Here is a 19,470-nt window from a genome sequence, read left to right as displayed (position 1 = left end):
TTATTAATACATAAAAATTAGACAAATGTATAAATTTTTAAGCTTTATTACCTGGCTAGAATGCGAATAACTCGAAATATTAATAAGTGGATATTTATCGTGTACAAAACGTTTTTTTAGTACAAGAATAATAAATTAATTTAAAATGCTTCACCTCAAAAGAAATTTGCGACCTTTTAATAAAACAATTATAAATTACATAGCACTAAAAACAAAACTTTTAAAACTAAAATATCAATATAAATAACATAACACTAAAAACAAAATTTTAGTAAATTAGGGATATTTTAATGATTAATATAAATTTTATCATAATAATTTTGATCAGTTTCATTCTGCATCGATATATTACAGAACAAAATTCGGTACAGCACTATTAATATAAACAGATCATAAATAGATCTTCGATCATTCAAAACAATGTCTCTGAAAAAGCGTTCAGTAACGTGAGATTATTTATTAACAGAGTTCGTTCGAATTATTTTTGAAATTAAGATCAATGTCCGTACGCAAATAAATAAACACAAGGAATAAAATAAAAGTTATTTCTAAATAAAAATATCATACTTGAGCATAATATAAAATACACAATCAAACTGTAAAGCAAGTTTAACACTATTCAAACTAAGTATAAAAAGAAAGCAATATCTTCATCGTGTTCTTATCGTATTCAGAACTTCTATTAATCCGCTGTGTACTTTGAGAACAGCGAGTCTAGTTTCTATCATGGTAAAGTCGCTAAGTTCCATCTGCAAAGAAAAAAACCAACACCAACTTATTACATTTTCAGTAACATATCGCGCAAGAAGCAAGTCGTTAACATTAAGATTATCGTTAAAGTAATAAAGATAAAGATTATCGAAATTAGGTTCGTGATCGAATCGGCGAGCGTTTGACTTGTTTAACAACAATAACCTTATTAGAACGTAACGAAGCCGCGAATGGGAATTCGCGGCGAAAACTGATATCGTTGTAAAGTCAAGTCAATGTGCAACCTATTTTACTTCCGTTAAGAGTTGCTAATTCTGCAAACTCTACCCAGAGAGCTGCCTTAAGTGGAGATGAATTTGAGCTCTAATAAAATTAGTTCTATTTTGTTCTTTTTGGTTTGAAAAAACGTGAAAAATAAGTAAATTAAAAACTGCTTTGTTTGTCTAGTGGTTAGCATGTACTGTTTCGGATCATGAAGTCCTGTATACGTATTCCGAAATGCCTGTACTAAACTTTTAGGTATTGGGTTTTACCGTTAAAGAATTCTTAGTTCTTATAAGAAAGGAGTTATGAAATTGGCACTCGTGGCTACCCGCTTCCTTTGAAGAGCACGTTAAGTCGTCGAATTAACTAACTTGTTATAGGCGTTAAAGCCATTTGATGGGCACGATTTTCCCCCGCTGCCAGACGGTAATAAGCTGTGAGTGTGGGTGATTCTGCTATTGAAATATAAAAAAAGTCATACACCATCCGGCGGGTCTTTATCTCTGGGCGGGAACCTTCCGTACATTCGTTCGCATATTGCGCAGAGTCCACACCAAGTTCTGAACTTTATAGTGCTACCTTGTGGCTGCAAGAACAAAATAAATTGGATTAAAAATACATCGTTTCAAAATCAGACGGTTTAAAAATAATGCTATTAATTTCCTGGGGATATACAGTGGAATCTCTATAACTCGAACCTCGTTAAGTCGAAATCCTCAGTAAGTCGAAAGAAATTGCCATTCCCTTCCGCTGAACACCTAAATACGCGGTATCTCTAATTATTTAGACTTTGTAACTCGAACAAAATGTTATTTCCCTACGAAGTATTGATGATACATATTTATACTCTATAACTCGAATTTCAAAAAGGAGACTCCGTAAGTCGTAGTTAATAAAATATAATAACGTCTTCATTGAGATTCCCCGAACAATAAAATCCAAAAGGAATGTTCGGGTTTGGGGCTTCTAATCTATTGTTTTTGTACATTGTTAATCATTGAGCTTAAAAAAATAATAGATAAAAAATTTTAAATCAAAAGAAGATAACGGATTTTTTTAGAAAAATAGAACTTTTTTGCATTTCCCGTGACATTCGAGTTATAGAGATTCCACTGTAGTGTGATAAGGACAGCACTACTTTAATTAGAATTGCCAATGTAGTTTTGTTTACAGATTTGTGTGCAACTGATGCTTAATTTTAGTAGTAGTAGAGCATTTTGTGACAGAGCTCGTCCGGGAAAATACTACCGCCCTGCTTATTTCTAGCAACCTTGCAAAGTTCCGTACGTAGTTGCCGTTGTAATTACATTTGAAGCACAAACGACTCAGGTTGATGGATACATTCCCACAACTGGAAGTTTATAAGTACTTACTTATAGGTAGGTATATTAAACAAAAAAACATCAATTATCTTATAAATATATATAGTACCCATAACACAAGCTAGTTCCGCTTCAATAAGTATATAAAAGGTAGGTAGGTTAGTGATACCTCGCCAGAATCGCCTCCTTCAATAATCACGGGTTTTCGGAAACCAGTATCGAGTAATGTAAGTTTGATCTCGTCTGGAATGTTTTCGTCTTCCACGTATTGGCCCCATTCCATTATAACCTGGAAATGATTAGCTTGCTCCGAGGATAGGATGCCACCCATCATGAGGATTAGGCCTTCTTGAATTTCCTGTGATTAGATGGTTTAAACATACCTTAAAATACCTTTAAGCGTTAAATATAACGCTTAAAGGTATTTTAAGTCTACGAAAGGCAAGTAACAAAGAATCGCTAAAATATTGTATTTCTCTAATGTTATGTGATTAACGTATTTAGAAAAACGTATATTTTATCTATTTTTTTAAGTGAGATTGGTATTTATTTTCATTAAATAAAACTGCAAAATCTAGCGGTCCGCCATGACAGGTTGAACGCCGAATGACGTCACGTCTATATAAACATAATTTTGTACGAAGAATCGCAAGCACTTTCTATTTGACTTTATCAAGTGTTTTGTGATTTAAAATTATCAACACCAAAATTATTAATCTTTAGCTATGAAACAAGGCAGATAGCTATAATATGCCTATGACGTCTCGAGTGCGGCCATGACACCCGGCGAGCGTTTTCAACAAAAATATGATATTTTTGAATAATAGTACATATTCTACATAACAGTACCGATCATCATAGGGCAATTTTTCAATTTCAAAATTAGTCATCATACATATTAAAAAATAACATCATCAAAATCAATAGGCATAGCTCAACATCTCTTGATACATTACTTATCAGTAGCTTGCATAGGGTTTTAGGTCAGGGTAGGTAAAGTAAGAAGATGGCATAAAACAACAACTCGTCCTGTACAATAGTTACCTACGTTAGGTTAGGCTAAATAAAACTTGTCGGATAGGCATTGTTTTTGTGCTTGTAAGAAGTGCACGCCTTATAAAGGAGGCTCTCCTAAAACAAGCTGGCCCCAAACATTATTTCAAATTGGCATTGAATATTAATTCAGGTATCAGAGATTATCAACAGGTTACAGTATTTTTTATTGTTTAATAATAAAACTACATTTATTTCGTTAACTTAATCAATTGGTTAGTTTTAATAGTTTACCTTTATGGGCATCCTGTAACATCTTGGCAGAAATTTTCTTAACACTGTTAAATATAGCAACTGTTTTGATTTTTTCACTGTAACGTATCTTGCAGCGTAATTCATTGGATTTAATGCTGAAATTGCGACACTTTCTTTCTTTAATCAAGGTCAACACAATACCTATTCATAATATAAAAATAGTAGGTTTTTTTTTAATATTTATAATCTAATACACTAGTTTTTTTCCTATTTTTAAAACGTATTTAACACTGTGTAGTAGCTAGTACTGAAAATATTACATAAATCTGAAACATAATTAACATGTTTAAAAGTAGGGCTATCCTTATCACAATGCTCCTTGTAGAAAGGGATAGTCCTTCTTTTAGATCTGTCAATCTAGTTTAGTAAAGAGGTTTGTGTTCAATCGAATTGGACCCATTTAAAAAAAAAAATGACTAAATGAAATGTCCTAGCCTGGTTACAGATTAAAAAACATACTTTCTAAGGCATTAGAGTCCAAAGGCAAGCTGAATTGAGCATTCTGCCGCGAAAACACTCGTGGTATATGAAGCCAATCACCCAGACTGACAGCTGGGACTCGGTATTCGCGTAGCAGAGTCTGCATTTCCACTCCGTATTGACGCTCGGGCCGAGTCCTATAAGCTTCCTCTAGTACGTATCGTCTCTAAAATCATACAATGAATAAGAAACACTAACGAATTCAGATTGCAGAAACAAATAAACTGAAAGTCGTGAACTAAACTAAAGTATCTAATGGGTTATTTCTGTAAAATTATTTTCCATAAATCATCATTCCGACGAAAAAATTGAATTTGTAATGTAATCAAGCTAATGTATGTTAGAATTTGTTATATGCATATAGAAAATGTTACGGAACAACTTTAGCCTAGAATACTACTTACTACTAATGAGACTACGTAACTTTCTTAAAACAAGTACATATAGAGAAATTATGCCGACAATGCGAGTGGTGAGTAACTGTGGCCTCACGTGATCGCACTCCATTTCCAAAACAGCTTTACTGACTGATTCCGTCCCCATGTTTATCAATGCATCAGTATCTACTGCCATCTTTATTTACAATACGCAGCAGAAAGCTGGTAGAAGAATACCAGGCATCTAGATGGCGGCCATAAAATTAGTTTAGTAGAAACTACAAAAACTCGTTACAGAAAATCACAAACCAAAGTTTATATCTAAATTTTAAAATATCAATCGCTAACCTGTGAATTTTTATATTGTGTCCCTGTCTTTCCTCTTACTAGTTTTACAGATTTGAAGAGACAGATAGTGAAACAGAGGTATAAAAAATAAGTGAAAACCGGCCGGCCCCAAAAGCCTAATTGAGGGGTTTTGGCCCAAACGCGCGAAAATGGTGAAAACCTTTAAGAGGTATTTCGGTGCGGAAAGGATTTGCAAACCTTGGTATCAAATTCGGTTTCGATAGCGTCTTCATCGACCTCCCTGTGCAAATACTTTAATATTTCGTCATCCAGGAAGGAGTCAGTCTTCCTAGCTGTAACAGATTTGACTACCGGCAGTAAAATATCATCCTCGTCCTCCTGAGCCACGGATCCCCTTGAGCTGGGGTTCTGGGAGTCCGTCACGATTCCTGCAATCTAAAACGTCGCACATTTAAGTGGCACTTATCCAAAGTACCTTCAATATGCAATAGGACTTCGTCAGATCAACTTTGAATCCATAAATGCTATATTATGGATGGAGGACGAATGAAGACTTAAAGAAAATACATTACGTGGAAAAATAACATTCAAGCCTTATTTGTAACATTCAAGCTATTTCCTAAGATATTTCTGCAGCAGTAGTATTTAGTAATAGTCTATAAGGGATTATTTTTGTTATTAAGTTTAGAACTATAACTTAGGTTACGATAGAACCTGCATGTCTATTTCAGACAAAAGTACTTAAAAATTCAGTTAATAAAAAAAACTCAAGACGAGTAAGGTAGTACAAATGGCAAAAAAAAAACCGGTTTTTTTGCCATTTGTAGTTGTTTAGAAGGTTTCATGTTTGGGTCAATTTTGGTTTAATCTAGACTAACAATGAATATAGTCTTGAAGATGGAAATGATTGTGACAAAATGATGGATGGTACAGTTTATAGCAAATTACAATATATTAAATTACTTGTGTTTCAGGATCTTGTTGCGCCTGCGCTGCCAGTCCAGCTGAAGTCATGCGATCGCTACCTCCAGTCCTTCCTTTCCGACGGCGTTTACCACGCCTACGAATTTCACCATCTGAAGAGTACCATGTGTAGTTAATTGTGTAAATTCTACGCACGTACCTTATTATATAATGATCCAATCATAGCTAACAAATCAACAAACGATTTTTCTTATTAAAATGTATTTCTTCCTGTTTAGATAAATTTTAAAATTTTGTAAAAAAGGAGAAGTTCCAAATGTTCCTGATTCCTAAACTAATTTAGAAGAAAGATGTAAATTTAAAGTTACCTCCCTCATCAATATTTTGCTCACTACCCTCGTTTTCTTCTTTGTCCTGTGATCTTTGTGATACCGGTGCGTCGGTTTTTTTATTCTTAATAACTTTACCCAGATTTAAGGCTTTAAGTTGATTCTGTAAACAATCAAATGTTTGATCCTACATACAAATGACGGTTTTGTGTTGTGGTAGATTTTAGCTGAAGTCGACCAACCATTGATTTAAAGTTACTATCGTAACAATAATTTTGATTCAAACCTCTAGTAATACAAGTTATTTAAAAACATTGAACACATTCTAAAGAACAAGATTACTCAAAACTTTTGCTTAGAAAACTAAGACACATCACCTCGAGCTTTTTAAAAAACTCCTCACTGTCATAAGTTACAATTCGTTCTCTCCTAATCAACTTTTTCGTTACTTTAAGGTTAGGCAACCTTATTTTTTTCTCCTTCTCTGCTTCCCAGGATGTCAAGGATAGAACAATGTTGGAAGCTCCTCTTTTCTTGCTTGTAGGCGCAAAATTTATTATAATTTTATTCACATGCGTGACAGTACACTCGCAAGGCGCTGTTGTTATAATTTGTGGTAAAGTCAACGGTTTACGTTTTACACGTTTGTTTTTGGGAGTCACAAAATTGTCTTCTGACACGATAATGCATTTGTCTTTTTGATTTTTTTCTTTCGGTTTCCTACTTTTTATTTGCAATAATTTTGTTTTTGATATTATAAACGGTAACATGTTGACACTAAGAGGTTTATGTTACTGGTGTTAAACAAAAGCACTCAAAATCCCATTTTGTTTTCCGAAGCCTAACGCGAAAGATTCTAAATGAAAGTTTGCTATCGGTGTTTACGTCATTCGAATATAGATTAGCACCTATCAGTTGTAAAGTACTATTAATAAGCTTTCCACGCTCTAGTAAACCTTGATAAGTTCGTAAACTTTATTGGTCATGGAGATATATACGTCCATTTACAAGAGTTTGATTAGCTAAGCAAAGCTACAATGAATAAGCAGTGAGGTGTCCTTCCGTTGTCGGCTATAGGCAGGTATACCAGTTTTAGCCTCGAATACTAAATTTCGGGTGCATATAAATATCATCTGAATAATATATTGTACAATCAAAAGCCTTGGTTAGGTTAGGTTAATAGTAAATTACGAATTCCGGGATTTAATTTAGTTACATTAAAAAAATTGTTGGGATTTGATGGTAAATAATCGTTAAGTCTGCGTACCGGTATAAGACAAGCGTGTAGAGATTTAATCCTTCTTCTCTCTCAGCTATCAGAGAGGAGACCTGTTCTCAACAATTGTATGCTAATACAATGGTAATATTAATACAGAGAATGATGATGAAGATAATGCTAAAGATGAGGAAAATCTTTTACATGATAATTATGTGTCATTACATTCAGAATATATTATAGAATCATCCTCTGGTAAGTTCTAGCTTTCATTCCACTCATTACAATAAGTACTTAGCTTCCTAAAAAAACATTATTTGCACTTACCTTTTTAACAGTTCTTACACTAACAGGTTCTTTAGGCGTCCTCTTTGCCAGGACGAGAGGCGAGGCCAAAGGTGGTAGCTGCTCACACTGGCCGTTCACAAGACGGTTGTGAGCGCTGCCTGAGAGATTCAGTGAGGGGAGAGACCTTTCGTTAACACTTGGAGATTGACCGACTGTCATCTCCGAAGTTCCATAGCCATGGTAGTACAAGGTTTCCTAAATAGGGAAAACTTTTTACGAATATATTTTGCTTGAACACGATTTTTTGAGTAAAATAATAACTGTGGTCTTCCATAAAATTACAGATTTACGTTAACGCAAATGTAATGTGTATTACTAAAAATAATCAAAAAACTAACCTACTATTTGTCACTTTAATATATTCATGCACTTAGAAGAAAAACTTATTTGAAAAACTTATGTTAACTGGAATTTATAAAGTCGAAGAAACAGCAAAAAAGCATGATCTAAACAGAATACTTTGAAGAGCTTTAGAATTTACTTAATACCTGGCTATGACTTCTCCTCAAGTCAAGCACAATGGTAGTTCTTTGATGGGGTTGGTCAGGTGTTAAGCATCTTCGTGATCCCCTGGATTTTCCACTGGCGAGCGTTGGGGCTGGTGTCAGAGGACGGGAGTCTGTTTCCGTGTATCTAAAATAATGGATATGGAATGGAAGTACGTTTATCAGACATTTGAACAACTTACCAGACGGACCTATCTAAGTGTTAGCTAATAAGTTCAGATACAACACTATTCGACTCTTAAACTATTGATTGCTTATTTTTTTAGGTATTACTAAGAAAGATATGGAATATTTATTTAATAGGTTGCAAAAACCTTCGAAACATATCTTCTGTGACGATGTCGTGAGGCGTTCTGTTCTTTTCCTTTTCATGATGATCTTGAAACTTTGCTAGGTCCTCTTGGAACATGTGACCTTTGCCTTCCAGGAGCTGCAAAAAAAGTTCATGTGGGTAATTATGAAAGTTCTACCTTGCGGAAGTTTTATAGCTTTGCACCTCCTTATGGTAACCTCACGGTGGCATTCCAACATTGTCGTAAATCAACAACATAGTTTATTATTTAAGTTAAATGAGAGACCACTGACAAAGGTTATTAGTTTGAAGTGAAACTTCTAAGGTGGCACTAACCTCTATTTTACTATAATAGAGGTCAGTGTAAGGCGGCGATTCGATAACTTTTTAGACGAAAATTGACAAAAAATAACGATCATTGATCGATGTTACTATAAAGATATAATGTAGAGAAACTAGAGTGATGTATCCTATACGCACAAAATCTGTGTTTTAATCTTCCCATTTTCAGCTTTTCTGTACTTAGTCTACTTTCCGAATACCTTCCCTTCTGTGGTCGGTTATTTCAGATTCTTACATCTTACCCAAGTGTTCACTTAAACTTGTTTGAATGAATTGTTTTTTCTTGGCAATCGCTTTCATCTCATCCTAACCTTCCATTACGAAGGTAAAGGAACCTTTCTATTTTAAATTTTCTGTAGTCTACTTTTCCGAATTTCTTCCCTTCTTGATATGCTTTTCCAAGCTTGCAGAGCCAAGTTGTGAGAATATGGAATAGCAGAGTAAAGCATCTTCAAGACAAACGCTTCCATCTCACGGTCAAGTCTAAACCTTCCATTACCTAAGTAAGAGTAAGATTCAAGCTTGTGCCAATATCAAAGACACTCAGTCACACCGGCAGTCAGACCCTCAATCGGATATTTAATCTTTGCCGTCACCGTGGTTTAATTCCAGGGCCAGTTGACGTAAGGTTCTTGTGCAGCTACTGAGATTGCATGTGTTGCTGCTTTAGTCTTACATCATAAACGAAATGACGCATCATCAGTTGTTTCATTCCTTACCCAAGCATCCTTGGCCTTCTTGACGAACTCCCGGGCCGCATTGTCGGCTGGATGGTTGCAGAGCACAGAGCAGGAGTGCGAGAAGGGGTTGTAGAGACCCGCGTAAGGCCGTAGCATGAACGGCGCTGGGGCCACGTCGCATCGCAGCTCTGTTTGATGGTTATTCTGTATATAAATAAATTTTATCCGTAATTTTTTAAGTTATACGAGTGCAACGGGTTATAAGTCTAAATACCGTGATCGAAGGCGATCTTAATGATCGTTGCGATGTGGAGCGTTTTAACCTGCAAGTACACTCGCGTTAGTCTTGTGCGAGTTTCTTGCTTTATTGTTTACATTATCATAATCTTCAACTCATTACCGGCATACCCACATGGCACGGGTCTCGTCTCAGAATGAGAAGGGTTTAGGCCGTACATCACGCTGGCCAAGTGCGTAAGTGCGTATAATTGGTAGACTTCACACGCCCTTGAAGAAATTATGGATGGAACTCTCAAGCATGAATGAAAATCCCTTGCCAAGTTTTTAGGCGTAAAAACATCGGGATCGATTTCCTTTTGTAACATGTAAAGATAGACATTTACGCTATCGCGTACTACAACATACAAAATAGGTGGACATTAAATAAGTCATAAGACTTAAACTAGGTGTTTCCAGACTTTGTTTGGTGTGTTTTGTTTGAAGAAAATAAAGTAGACACCTACAAATAGGTAATCCTTTAGCTTGTAAGTAGCAAGAGTAAGGCGGGAACCTACCTTAATCGGGAATAGACATTTTTCTTGTACACTAGCCAATAATCCGGTGTTACTTGTGAGCCCCATGTCTTCGTTTTGGCTCTACATAGAGGCCCTTAGTACCTATCGATCAATCCATCGCCTGGTTACGAACTCAGAAAAGTACACATTGTATTGGAACACCGCTTTTTTAGTTGGTCAGTCAAAAATAATTGTTTGCATTGAAATAGGTACTTAAAATAGTTAGTTGACTGGTTTAGTTAATAGTTTATTTTGCTTTCATCCGTCTGTCAGAGTCAAACGTCCAAGCAGCGCTGAAGCAAGGCAAATATAAACTTAAAATTCATAAACAATTTTATTTCGGTTAATTGCGAGTTTGACTTATGCACGAAAGGTCCCGTACCAGGCTGCAATAAGAAACATTTATAGTACTAACATTAGTAAGGTGAAAATACACTATTTAGTGTAAGAGGAATGTATATACTTTTATATACCATTTTTTATAATTTACTATTATAGAAATGGACATTCTTTTAAAATTTCAACTCTTTACCTATTACGGTTATTAAGACACAGCTCGCTCACAGACAGCTTACGGACAGCGCAGGCTTAAGTGTATGAAACTAATTGGGATTTCCTCCTGTGTCCGCCTTATGAACACTGCCAACATGAGTAGCTAGATGACATTCCTATTGCTCTAACAATAAACAAACTAAAATTTGTTATATATTTTGTCCTTTACAACGTTTAAACATAATTCCCAAAATACTAGTATTATGGGAATTATGTTTAAATTCAGTTAATTTAGTAGGTACCAACTACAGTAAAATTGTACCTATACCTAAAAATATCTTTCAAATAAGTGCTGGCGAAAAGTGGCAGACATTTTGAACATTCCAACAAGACTGATCGTATGTCGTAAATAATCTAACATAATATGTTGCTTCCGATATATTATACCGCAAGAACAATTAATATCTATATACAACCGGAAGGCTATCTTAAGATCTTCCTAATAGAGGGTTTTCTCAAAATTGAATGTTTATAATTGCATTAAAGCGTTACCATAAAGGAGGCCGTAGCGGTAGTCCTGCTGACAATTTTATCAAGGGCGTCCTGTGAAGAATTCGCGAGTTGGCCAGTATGCGGATATTTCTTCATATTAAAATTTAATTAGGGGCACCTAACATAACTTACATACGAAAGTTATTAAGTCGATAAAAGGCAAAAATTTATATATTGTGTTTTTATAAAAAATTTATATTGTATTTTTATAGTTTCTCAAAACAGTCGTTTTCAACAATTTCATTTTGCTTATGTTTGAACATTTAGGTATATGCCGGTAAGTTTTCGCAAGAAAAATAATTGATATGTTTAATGTAATGTTCTTAACATAGTGAACAAAAATAGCAGTGCCTTTCAAGTCGACATCTCCCAGATTCTATTTGATACTTATAAAATACTAATAGGTTATCAAAAATCCTACAAAAATCCGTTTTATTTCTGTTCAAAATTAGTACAAATTAGTAGAAAAAAACGAATGAGAATATAGAGCAAACACTAAAAACCTCCAAAATAATCTGATTGATTTTTAGTCTGTGGCTTAAGCATTGTCAAAATATGTCAAAAAGTTTTGTCTGTATTGCAAAGTAAATTGTTATTGACATTTGGCGCGAAGACTTCTTGATTTTATAATGTTTTTGTGATTTTAAGACGCTAATAGTGTTTTTTTTCAGTGTCTCTCATAAATTTTCACGATGCCAGCTTTCTTACGATATATAGACATGGAGAACTTCAAGTCCTACCGCGGGCGCCACCGCATAGGGCCTCTGAAGTCTTTCACCGCAGTCGTTGGCCCCAATGGCTCAGGTAAATTATACATTTCAATACTAACATCAAATCCAGAGTACGCTACAGTTATTGTGTAGCAAGGACTACTTTTTTATTTGTATAATTTGAAACAGAAACATTAAAGAAATTTAAAAAAAGTTTTTTAAAACATCTAATGTTCTTATTTTTAGTAAAAATATGAATTAAAAAGTGCTAAAATCGATTAGTATGAGCGTTTTGATGATACCAAATAACATCTATTCAGCTTTTAGCTGTGTGAACTCAAGCTATATCTGTACTATGCTTTTTATTTGAACAGGGTTTAAACAAAAGTGTTTCCAATCCAGAATCACTTCATTTGTTCTTTTCAACATGATAATTTTTACAATAATTATTCTGTCTTCGGAAAGATGTTCCAGAATAGTATGCTTCCAAGCAACCTAGTCATTAAGAAATTCATCAATTGTATAGTATCCTTATTGTCAATAATGTCTTTCCTTATTATAATACTGTAAATTGCTTGCTTAAATCTTGTTACACTAATAATATGTGTATTTGGTTGGAAGGTTCATCTGGTATCTGGTTCATAGGATAGTCAATCATTATACTTTATATTGTGAATTACACTATATAGTTTGTTTTAACAGGAAAATCAAACTTCATGGATGCTGTGAGTTTCGTTATGGGGGAGAAGACATCATTGCTACGAGTGAAACGCCTCAGTGATCTTATCCATGGAGCCTCTATCAATAAACCTGCTTCAAGAAGGTATAGTATTGGTATTTTACCCGACGTGGACAATATTCAATGACATTTAAGCTTAATTTGCTATAATCCACCAGACTGATTTGTCTGGTTGGCATGTATTTATAGTTTCTCAATTTACTAAACCAAACCAACCTTCAAAATATACTGCTTACATACATTTTACTATAATGCCAGAGCATCAGCAAGTTAGCACAGATGTTGACTTCATCACACTCATAACAAAAAATATGGTTGTTGTAGGATTTGTTTGGTGTTGCAAAATAAGTTGGTTGTTATAACTGCATATTTTGTAACTGTTTATTTTGTTGGTTGATATAACGACCATACGTGCAGTTGAAAGTCTGAGTTACCTCATTTTTATTTTAAAACTGAATATGGATACCCAGTTTAACAACGTGCAGCTTAAGGTAATTTTGGACCTACCAATGCATAAGTTTAAAGAATGTGTTAAAACACATTTATTACAACAAGGTTATTATACAATTGATGAATTTCTACACGACAAGCTTGCTTGGAAGCATCCAGCTCCGCTTTCATCTCTCACAAGATAGAAAAATGAATGTTAAAATGTAAATTTTTGATGCTGGAAAAGAGCAACTGAGTTTCTTGCCAGCTTCATCTTGGTAGAATCTGCCTTCCGAACCGGTGGTAGAGTCACTACAAACAGACAGACTTGACGTTTCAAAAGTGCTTATATTAGGCCTACTTGAAATAAATGAATTTTGAATTTTGCAGGAAATAGATAGTTCTAATATATTGCATTCTAGTCTGTGTGATGATAGGGATATATCCGAAAATAATTATAACATTGAACCCTTTTATCTGGTTATTGTAGATTATAGCAACTTAAGGTCAATGATCATTGCTAGTCTTTTGAACTAGTTTTTAGGGCCCAAAAGTAATCTGAATTTAGGTTAGTTTCAAAATAATTTTGGATTTCATCCAAAAACATATTCTTATATAAATAATTAAGTGATGTTTATTTCTCATATAAAAACTGTTAGCTTTACACATTACGTATCATTATCAGTCTTCATTTTAGTATGTATCTGTTTTCATGATCCAAAATATTTTTATATTCGCAGTTTTACACCAAACAAAGTATCACTAACGAAACCAGCTAAGCGAGTAATTATGCTACTTATGATTATCAGCTTGTTTGGGGCTAAACAATACTCGTCACTCGTCGATAAATGAACCTAAAATTTCTGAATGTACCCAAAAGTAATTATGTTTGATCTGTTGTTTCTACCCATTGGCTATTGAAATTTCGTCTGCTGTTTCAGTGCGTCGGTGACAGCAACATTTATTCTGGAAGACATGACAGAGAAGCAATTCCAAAGGTCTGTCATTGGGCAGTCATCTGATCACAAAATTGATGGACAGGTAATTCTAATTAGATTTTGAATTGGCAATCTCTGAATATATTGTTGTAATTAAGTTTAAAAATAGCAGGACACCAGTAAACTTGTGTCTCAAACATGGTGAATAGTCCTGACAGAGGACATATCACCCGTCTGGCAATGGCAAATATAAGTTTAAAAATTATTATTAATTACCTACCCCCCGGTTAGTAGAGACAATCAAGATAGGGACAAAAAAAAATATTTATTGTGAAAAAGCGTGGGATAGTTATGACAGCACCATGGGACCGCCATGTTAAATCGGTGACACACCTTCGCAAATTACTGAGCAGTATAATGATTAGACCAAATGTAGAAACTTTAAGAATATCTCTCTTTATAGCCCAGTGAATTTTTCTTGAGCTTTCCTGAAATACCATACCCTAGTTAGCATAAACTTAGTTGCAAAATGATTGTTCCAGTCTGTGTCAGTAAGCCAGTACCTGGCTGAACTTGAGAAGCTGGGCATCAATGTCAAAGCCAAGAACTTCCTGGTGTTCCAAGGAGCCGTGGAGAGCATCGCCATGAAGAATCCCAAAGAGAGGACTGCTCTGTTTGAGGAAATCAGTGGGTGAGTACACATGGGGTGAAGAGTTCTGTCTGTCTACAACTGTCTGTCTGACCTATTGATATACAGTATGGTTCCAATCCAACTTTAACTGTTTTTATAACATTGTAGTAAATAAAACATTTAAATGTGCTATTTGATACTTATATATATTAGTGTTCTGACATTAGAATGATGCAGTCAATTGAAGTTTTTCAAACACTGTATAACCATTGCAAAATTATGTCACATATATTAATGTGGCCTAGAGATTGTCTTAATGCCATATCCTTGAGTTCCAACGCTGAGATAAGACTTATTTGGTCTTCAGTTCTGGAGTTCTGAAGGAGCAGTACGAGGCTTGCCGCGCGGAAGTCAACCGCGCCGATGAAGAAGCACAGTTCTCCTACCAGAAGAAGAAGGGAGTTGCTGCCGAGAGAAAGGAGGCGAAGTACGAAAAAGACGAGGCTGAGAAATATACTAGGCTTAAAGAGGAGTTGGTATGACACTTACTCTTATCATTTATTCATTTATCCCTAAGACACACCGACAATTAATTGTAACAACATTCTTAAAAAAAAACTTGTGTTACAATTACAAATTCTGTCTAGTGCCATTACAATAATCAATTATAGATACCAACCCATTATCGGCCCAATACAGAGCATGGGTCTCCTCCCACAATGAGAAAAGGTTAAGGCCGCAGTTAACACTGGCCCAGTCGACTCCACACTTTGATGAATTCCTTGATAACAAGTTAGATTGGAAGCCTTTCTCCCGCAAGATAGAAAATGATTTTAAATGTGGATGTTGGAAAAGAGCAACTACTTTCGAGTTTCTTGCGGGCTCTTCTCAGTAGAATCTGCTTTCCGAACCGGGAACGCGAAGGGTAGCGTTTGGGCATTATTGTGATAGTGTGAGGGCCCACCAGTTTTTCAATGTGTAGGCTCTTCACTAACCCGTAAGGATTTACGGACTATTAATTTTTTTTATTTTTTGGAAAACAAACAGCTATATTTATTTATTTATTTTATTTATTATACATTTTACAAAGTTACAAAATTCAAAAGATTCAAAATTCGTGTATTTTAAGTAGGCCTAATATAAGCACTTTTAAAACGTCAAGTATTTCTGCTTGTAGTGACTCTACCTAAACTTTAGAAGGCAGATTCTACCGAGAAGAAGCCGCCAAGAAACTTAGCAGTTGCTCTTTTCCAACATTGTTCTACAATTTAACAATCATTGTTCTTATGTGAGATGAAAGCGGAGCTGCTTGCTTTCAGGCAACCTTGTCATTAATAAACTCATCAATAGTATAATAGCCTCGAATCTCGATGTATTAAATGTGTTTATAAACATTCTTTAAACTTATGTTATACACTACTGTGTACTGTGTACTAATATTACCTTCGGTATCATGTTGTAAAAGCATATACTCAGCCCCACAAAGGTTTTCTGAACTTTTCTGAACATAATTGTTATAAATACATTGCGAAGCTACTGTAAGCATACCTATTTCTTTAAATTTTTCAAGGAGAGATTCGCTTGATCTAAGTTTGTATATTGTTTGTACAACTTTAGATAAGATAATTCAAATAAGCCATTAAAGATTTCACAAATTTGTAGGTATATATTTACTAAACACATATCCCGATCGGGTAGATGTTCTTATTCGAGTCGCGTGGAACAGTATTGTGACTCGCGTTGAACAGTTAGGTCAGGTTTGCAGCCGCAAGCAGGACGCAAATTTCCTGATTTCGGATGCAAACCTCTCGTACTTATAAAAGAATCTATCAATCTATCCTGCATATGTTCAGGATTACAGCTTTTTGGAGAGATATAAATAAAATAAATATATCACGACAATACACACATCGACTACTACTACTAAGATAGCTGTTGAATATTTTTATGTATATAATACACATAAATACCTATAATATACAGATAAACACCCAGACACTGAAAAACAATCATGTTCATCACACGAACATCTGAAAGCAGGGTCGCTGACCACAACGCCAGTCGGCCGTCTTAGGATATGTAGATTGAGTTCCGTTAAATTTAGTAAGCTGAGTACTGGTGAAGTCGTTAGCACATAATACGAGCCCATATTAATAGCCCATAATAATAGCCGAGTGGCGCAGTGGGCAGCGACCCTGCTTTATGAGTCCAAGGTCGTGGGTTCGACTTGAAAATGTTTGTGTGATGAACATGAATGTTTGTCAGTGTGTGGGTGTTTATCTGTGAATTATAAGTACTTATGTGTATTATATTCATAAAAAAAATATTCATCAGCTAACTTAGTACCCATAACACAAGCTACGCTTACTTTGGGGCTAAATGGCGATGTGTGTATTGTCGTAGTATATTTATTTATTTAATACTATGAGAACTATGTTAGCTTAATTAAGCCGCCACATGCGTTTGATCTTATTATTATAATACAGTTTTTATAATTTGACTTTCAGCAACAACAGAGAGTGGAGTTGCAACTGTTCCACCTCTACCACAACGAACAGGACATACAGAACGCTGAAGAGGAGCTCCAAAGTAAGCAGTCGGAGCTCGCTAAAGTGGAGAAGAAGAGGCAGAAAGCAGAGGAAGCTCTCAAAGAGAAGAAGAAGGAAACGGGCGCAGCGCAACGAGAACTCGCCAAGTTAGAACAGGATATCAGAGAAGTGGTAAGTATACATACTTTTGTCAACCAGTAGTTTGCTCTTTTTAGAGGTAGATAAGCGGGATATCCCGGGCTCAAACTGTGAGAGTCTTTGACCGTGGTGGTAAATTAATGTATAATCTTATCTAATACTAATATATAAAGCTGCTGCCTGCTGACATACGTCAGGCTCCATCTCTAAATATATTCAAGAAGCGTTTTGAAATACCTTTTCTTATCTATGTAATATATATGCAGTATACTACATACTGTAGTACGATGTATATACTTATATATATTAAGTGTGTAGTATTAGAATTTATGAGTAAGTAGCTTATTATATATATATATATATATATATATATATACATACATATATATTTTAAATAAAATTTATATTTAACACTTAAATTGCTGCACCAACCCGTTCATTCATCTTTCCGAACGTCAATGATTGTCTGGAAGAGCTTTAAGCCTAAGACCGCCTTTGCACGCTCTATTTTCTATTCTAAGTTTCTTCTGTATAGGTGTTTACTTTGTTTATGTGTGTGTGTAATACAGCTTTCAAAAAAACACACAAAGCGGAAGAATTTGTTTGTTTGTTTACTTGAACGCGATGATCTCAGGAACTCATCATATCAACTCATTACCGGCCCACTACTGTGGTCTCCTCCCACAATGAGAAGGGGTTAAGGCCGTAGTCCACCACGCTGGACCATTGCGGATTGGTGGGTTGGATCTCAGGACATACTGGCCCAATTTGTAAAATTCTTTCAGTGTTGGATAGCCCATAGTTTTATAGTACATCAGTTTACAAAATTAAATTAAATGCAATTAGTATGAATACATAAATTTGGAAAGATACATTTCAAAAAAATATATGCAGCATATGCTCTATAATCACGCTAAGAAGATAGGTGGATGCATCGATGAAGAATGTTTCAAAATCGGATTTTTTTCCTTTGAGAGCTTCCGCTACACGCTGCGTAAACAGTTAAAGTTACTACCAAAATATGTATGACAAAGTTATTCCTCATTAAAAGTAAATAAAACATTCATACATAAAGTTCACTAATACTAGTAGTTTTTTAATATTTTTTCCTGTTTTTTTTTATGTGGTGAACAATAAAAGTGTATTCATTCATTCATAAATAAACCATATTTGTACTGTCTTACTTGAAATTGTATATGTAATGTTATTATTACAGGAAGCGGAGGTATCCAAAAAGCGTCCAACCTTCATCAAGGCGAAGGAGCGTGTGACCCACACACAGAAGAAACTCGAGGGTTCCATCAAGACCCTGGAGCAGGCGCGTAAAGCCCACGAGGCTCATCAGGCAGATATCAGGTGCCGTACCTTACCTAGCGTGACCTTATTTCTGTTATCTTAACACCTCATAACCTTCGTTATTTTAAGTCTAACATGTCTTTGTGTATGTGTGTGCGTGGGGTGTGAATGTGGGTGTGTCGTAGCTCCCGAACGGATGAACTGATTTTGATTGACGGCCGAGTGGCGCAGTGGGCTGCGACCCTGCTTTCTGAGTCCAAGGCCGTGGGTTCGATTCCCACAACTGGAGAGTGTTTGTGTGATGAACATGAATGTTTTTCAGTGTCTGGGTGTTTATCTGTATATTATAAGTATTTATGTGTGTACTGTGTGTGTAATATTTTTTTATGAATATAATATTCATAAAAAAATATTCATCAGCTATCTCAGTACCCATAACACAAGCTACGCTTACTTTGGGGCTAGATGGCGATGTGTGTATTGTCGTAGTATATTTATTTATTTATTTATTTTTTCGTTTTTTAATTTTTCTAAGATGGCCGCCACAATGTGGCCAATTATGTCTTACAACCCCCTCGGTACACCTATAAATTAATATGTCTAGGGTTTTTATTTTTTTATTTAATTACTTGTCTATTTAAAAGCATAAAACATGAACTTAAAAAGAAATAAACTTTCTTACCGAAAGTGGATAAAACTCCAGGGTAAGATGAACATGTTGTCCTTTCCCCTTGTAAAAAATGGCCCTCGTCTATGCAATAGATATTTAACTCATTAGCTTTATTGTTTGTTTT

At 35.1% G+C, this 19,470-nt stretch overlaps 2 protein-coding genes across 3 annotated transcripts in view; one reads left to right on the top strand and one right to left on the bottom strand.

Moving 5' to 3' along the window:
- Positions 1 to 553: 553 nt before the first annotated feature.
- LOC120628753 lies at positions 554 to 10,268 on the bottom strand. Of its 2 annotated transcripts, XM_039897361.1 has the most exons (13): positions 10,203 to 10,268; positions 9,448 to 9,612; positions 8,409 to 8,524; positions 8,077 to 8,221; positions 7,568 to 7,783; positions 6,064 to 6,187; positions 5,735 to 5,847; positions 5,009 to 5,206; positions 4,065 to 4,251; positions 3,585 to 3,700; positions 2,467 to 2,655; positions 1,457 to 1,561; positions 554 to 749 (listed from the first exon to the last, which is right to left on the bottom strand). In XM_039897361.1, the coding sequence occupies exons 1-13, from the start codon at positions 10,266 to 10,268 to the stop codon at positions 651 to 653; spliced, it is 1,839 nt and encodes a 612-aa protein (XP_039753295.1). In that variant the 3' UTR covers positions 554 to 650. The 2 variants fall into 2 exon arrangements, with proteins under 2 accessions (XP_039753295.1, XP_039753296.1); XM_039897362.1 differs by lacking the exons at positions 7,568 to 7,783; positions 8,077 to 8,221; positions 8,409 to 8,524; positions 9,448 to 9,612; positions 10,203 to 10,268 and adding an exon at positions 6,402 to 6,794.
- Positions 10,269 to 11,799: 1,531 nt separating this feature from the next.
- LOC120628725 (structural maintenance of chromosomes protein 1A) overlaps positions 11,800 to 19,470 on the top strand; it is a 31,581-nt gene continuing 23,910 nt past the window's right edge. Inside the window, exons 1-7 of the mRNA XM_039897304.1 lie at positions 11,800 to 12,050; positions 12,659 to 12,779; positions 14,066 to 14,165; positions 14,605 to 14,753; positions 15,061 to 15,229; positions 17,201 to 17,413; positions 18,597 to 18,736. Coding sequence (XP_039753238.1) covers positions 11,939 to 12,050; positions 12,659 to 12,779; positions 14,066 to 14,165; positions 14,605 to 14,753; positions 15,061 to 15,229; positions 17,201 to 17,413; positions 18,597 to 18,736 — 1,004 coding nt within the window. The 5' untranslated portion in view covers positions 11,800 to 11,938. The remainder of the gene's footprint in view (positions 12,051 to 12,658; positions 12,780 to 14,065; positions 14,166 to 14,604; positions 14,754 to 15,060; positions 15,230 to 17,200; positions 17,414 to 18,596; positions 18,737 to 19,470) is intronic.

This window comes from Pararge aegeria, chromosome 13, assembly GCF_905163445.1.
Source record: "Pararge aegeria chromosome 13, ilParAegt1.1, whole genome shotgun sequence".
NCBI lineage: Eukaryota > Metazoa > Arthropoda > Insecta > Lepidoptera > Nymphalidae > Pararge > Pararge aegeria.
The sequence above is the reverse complement of the archived record's forward strand: the minus strand, read 5'-3'. Positions and strand labels throughout refer to the sequence as shown.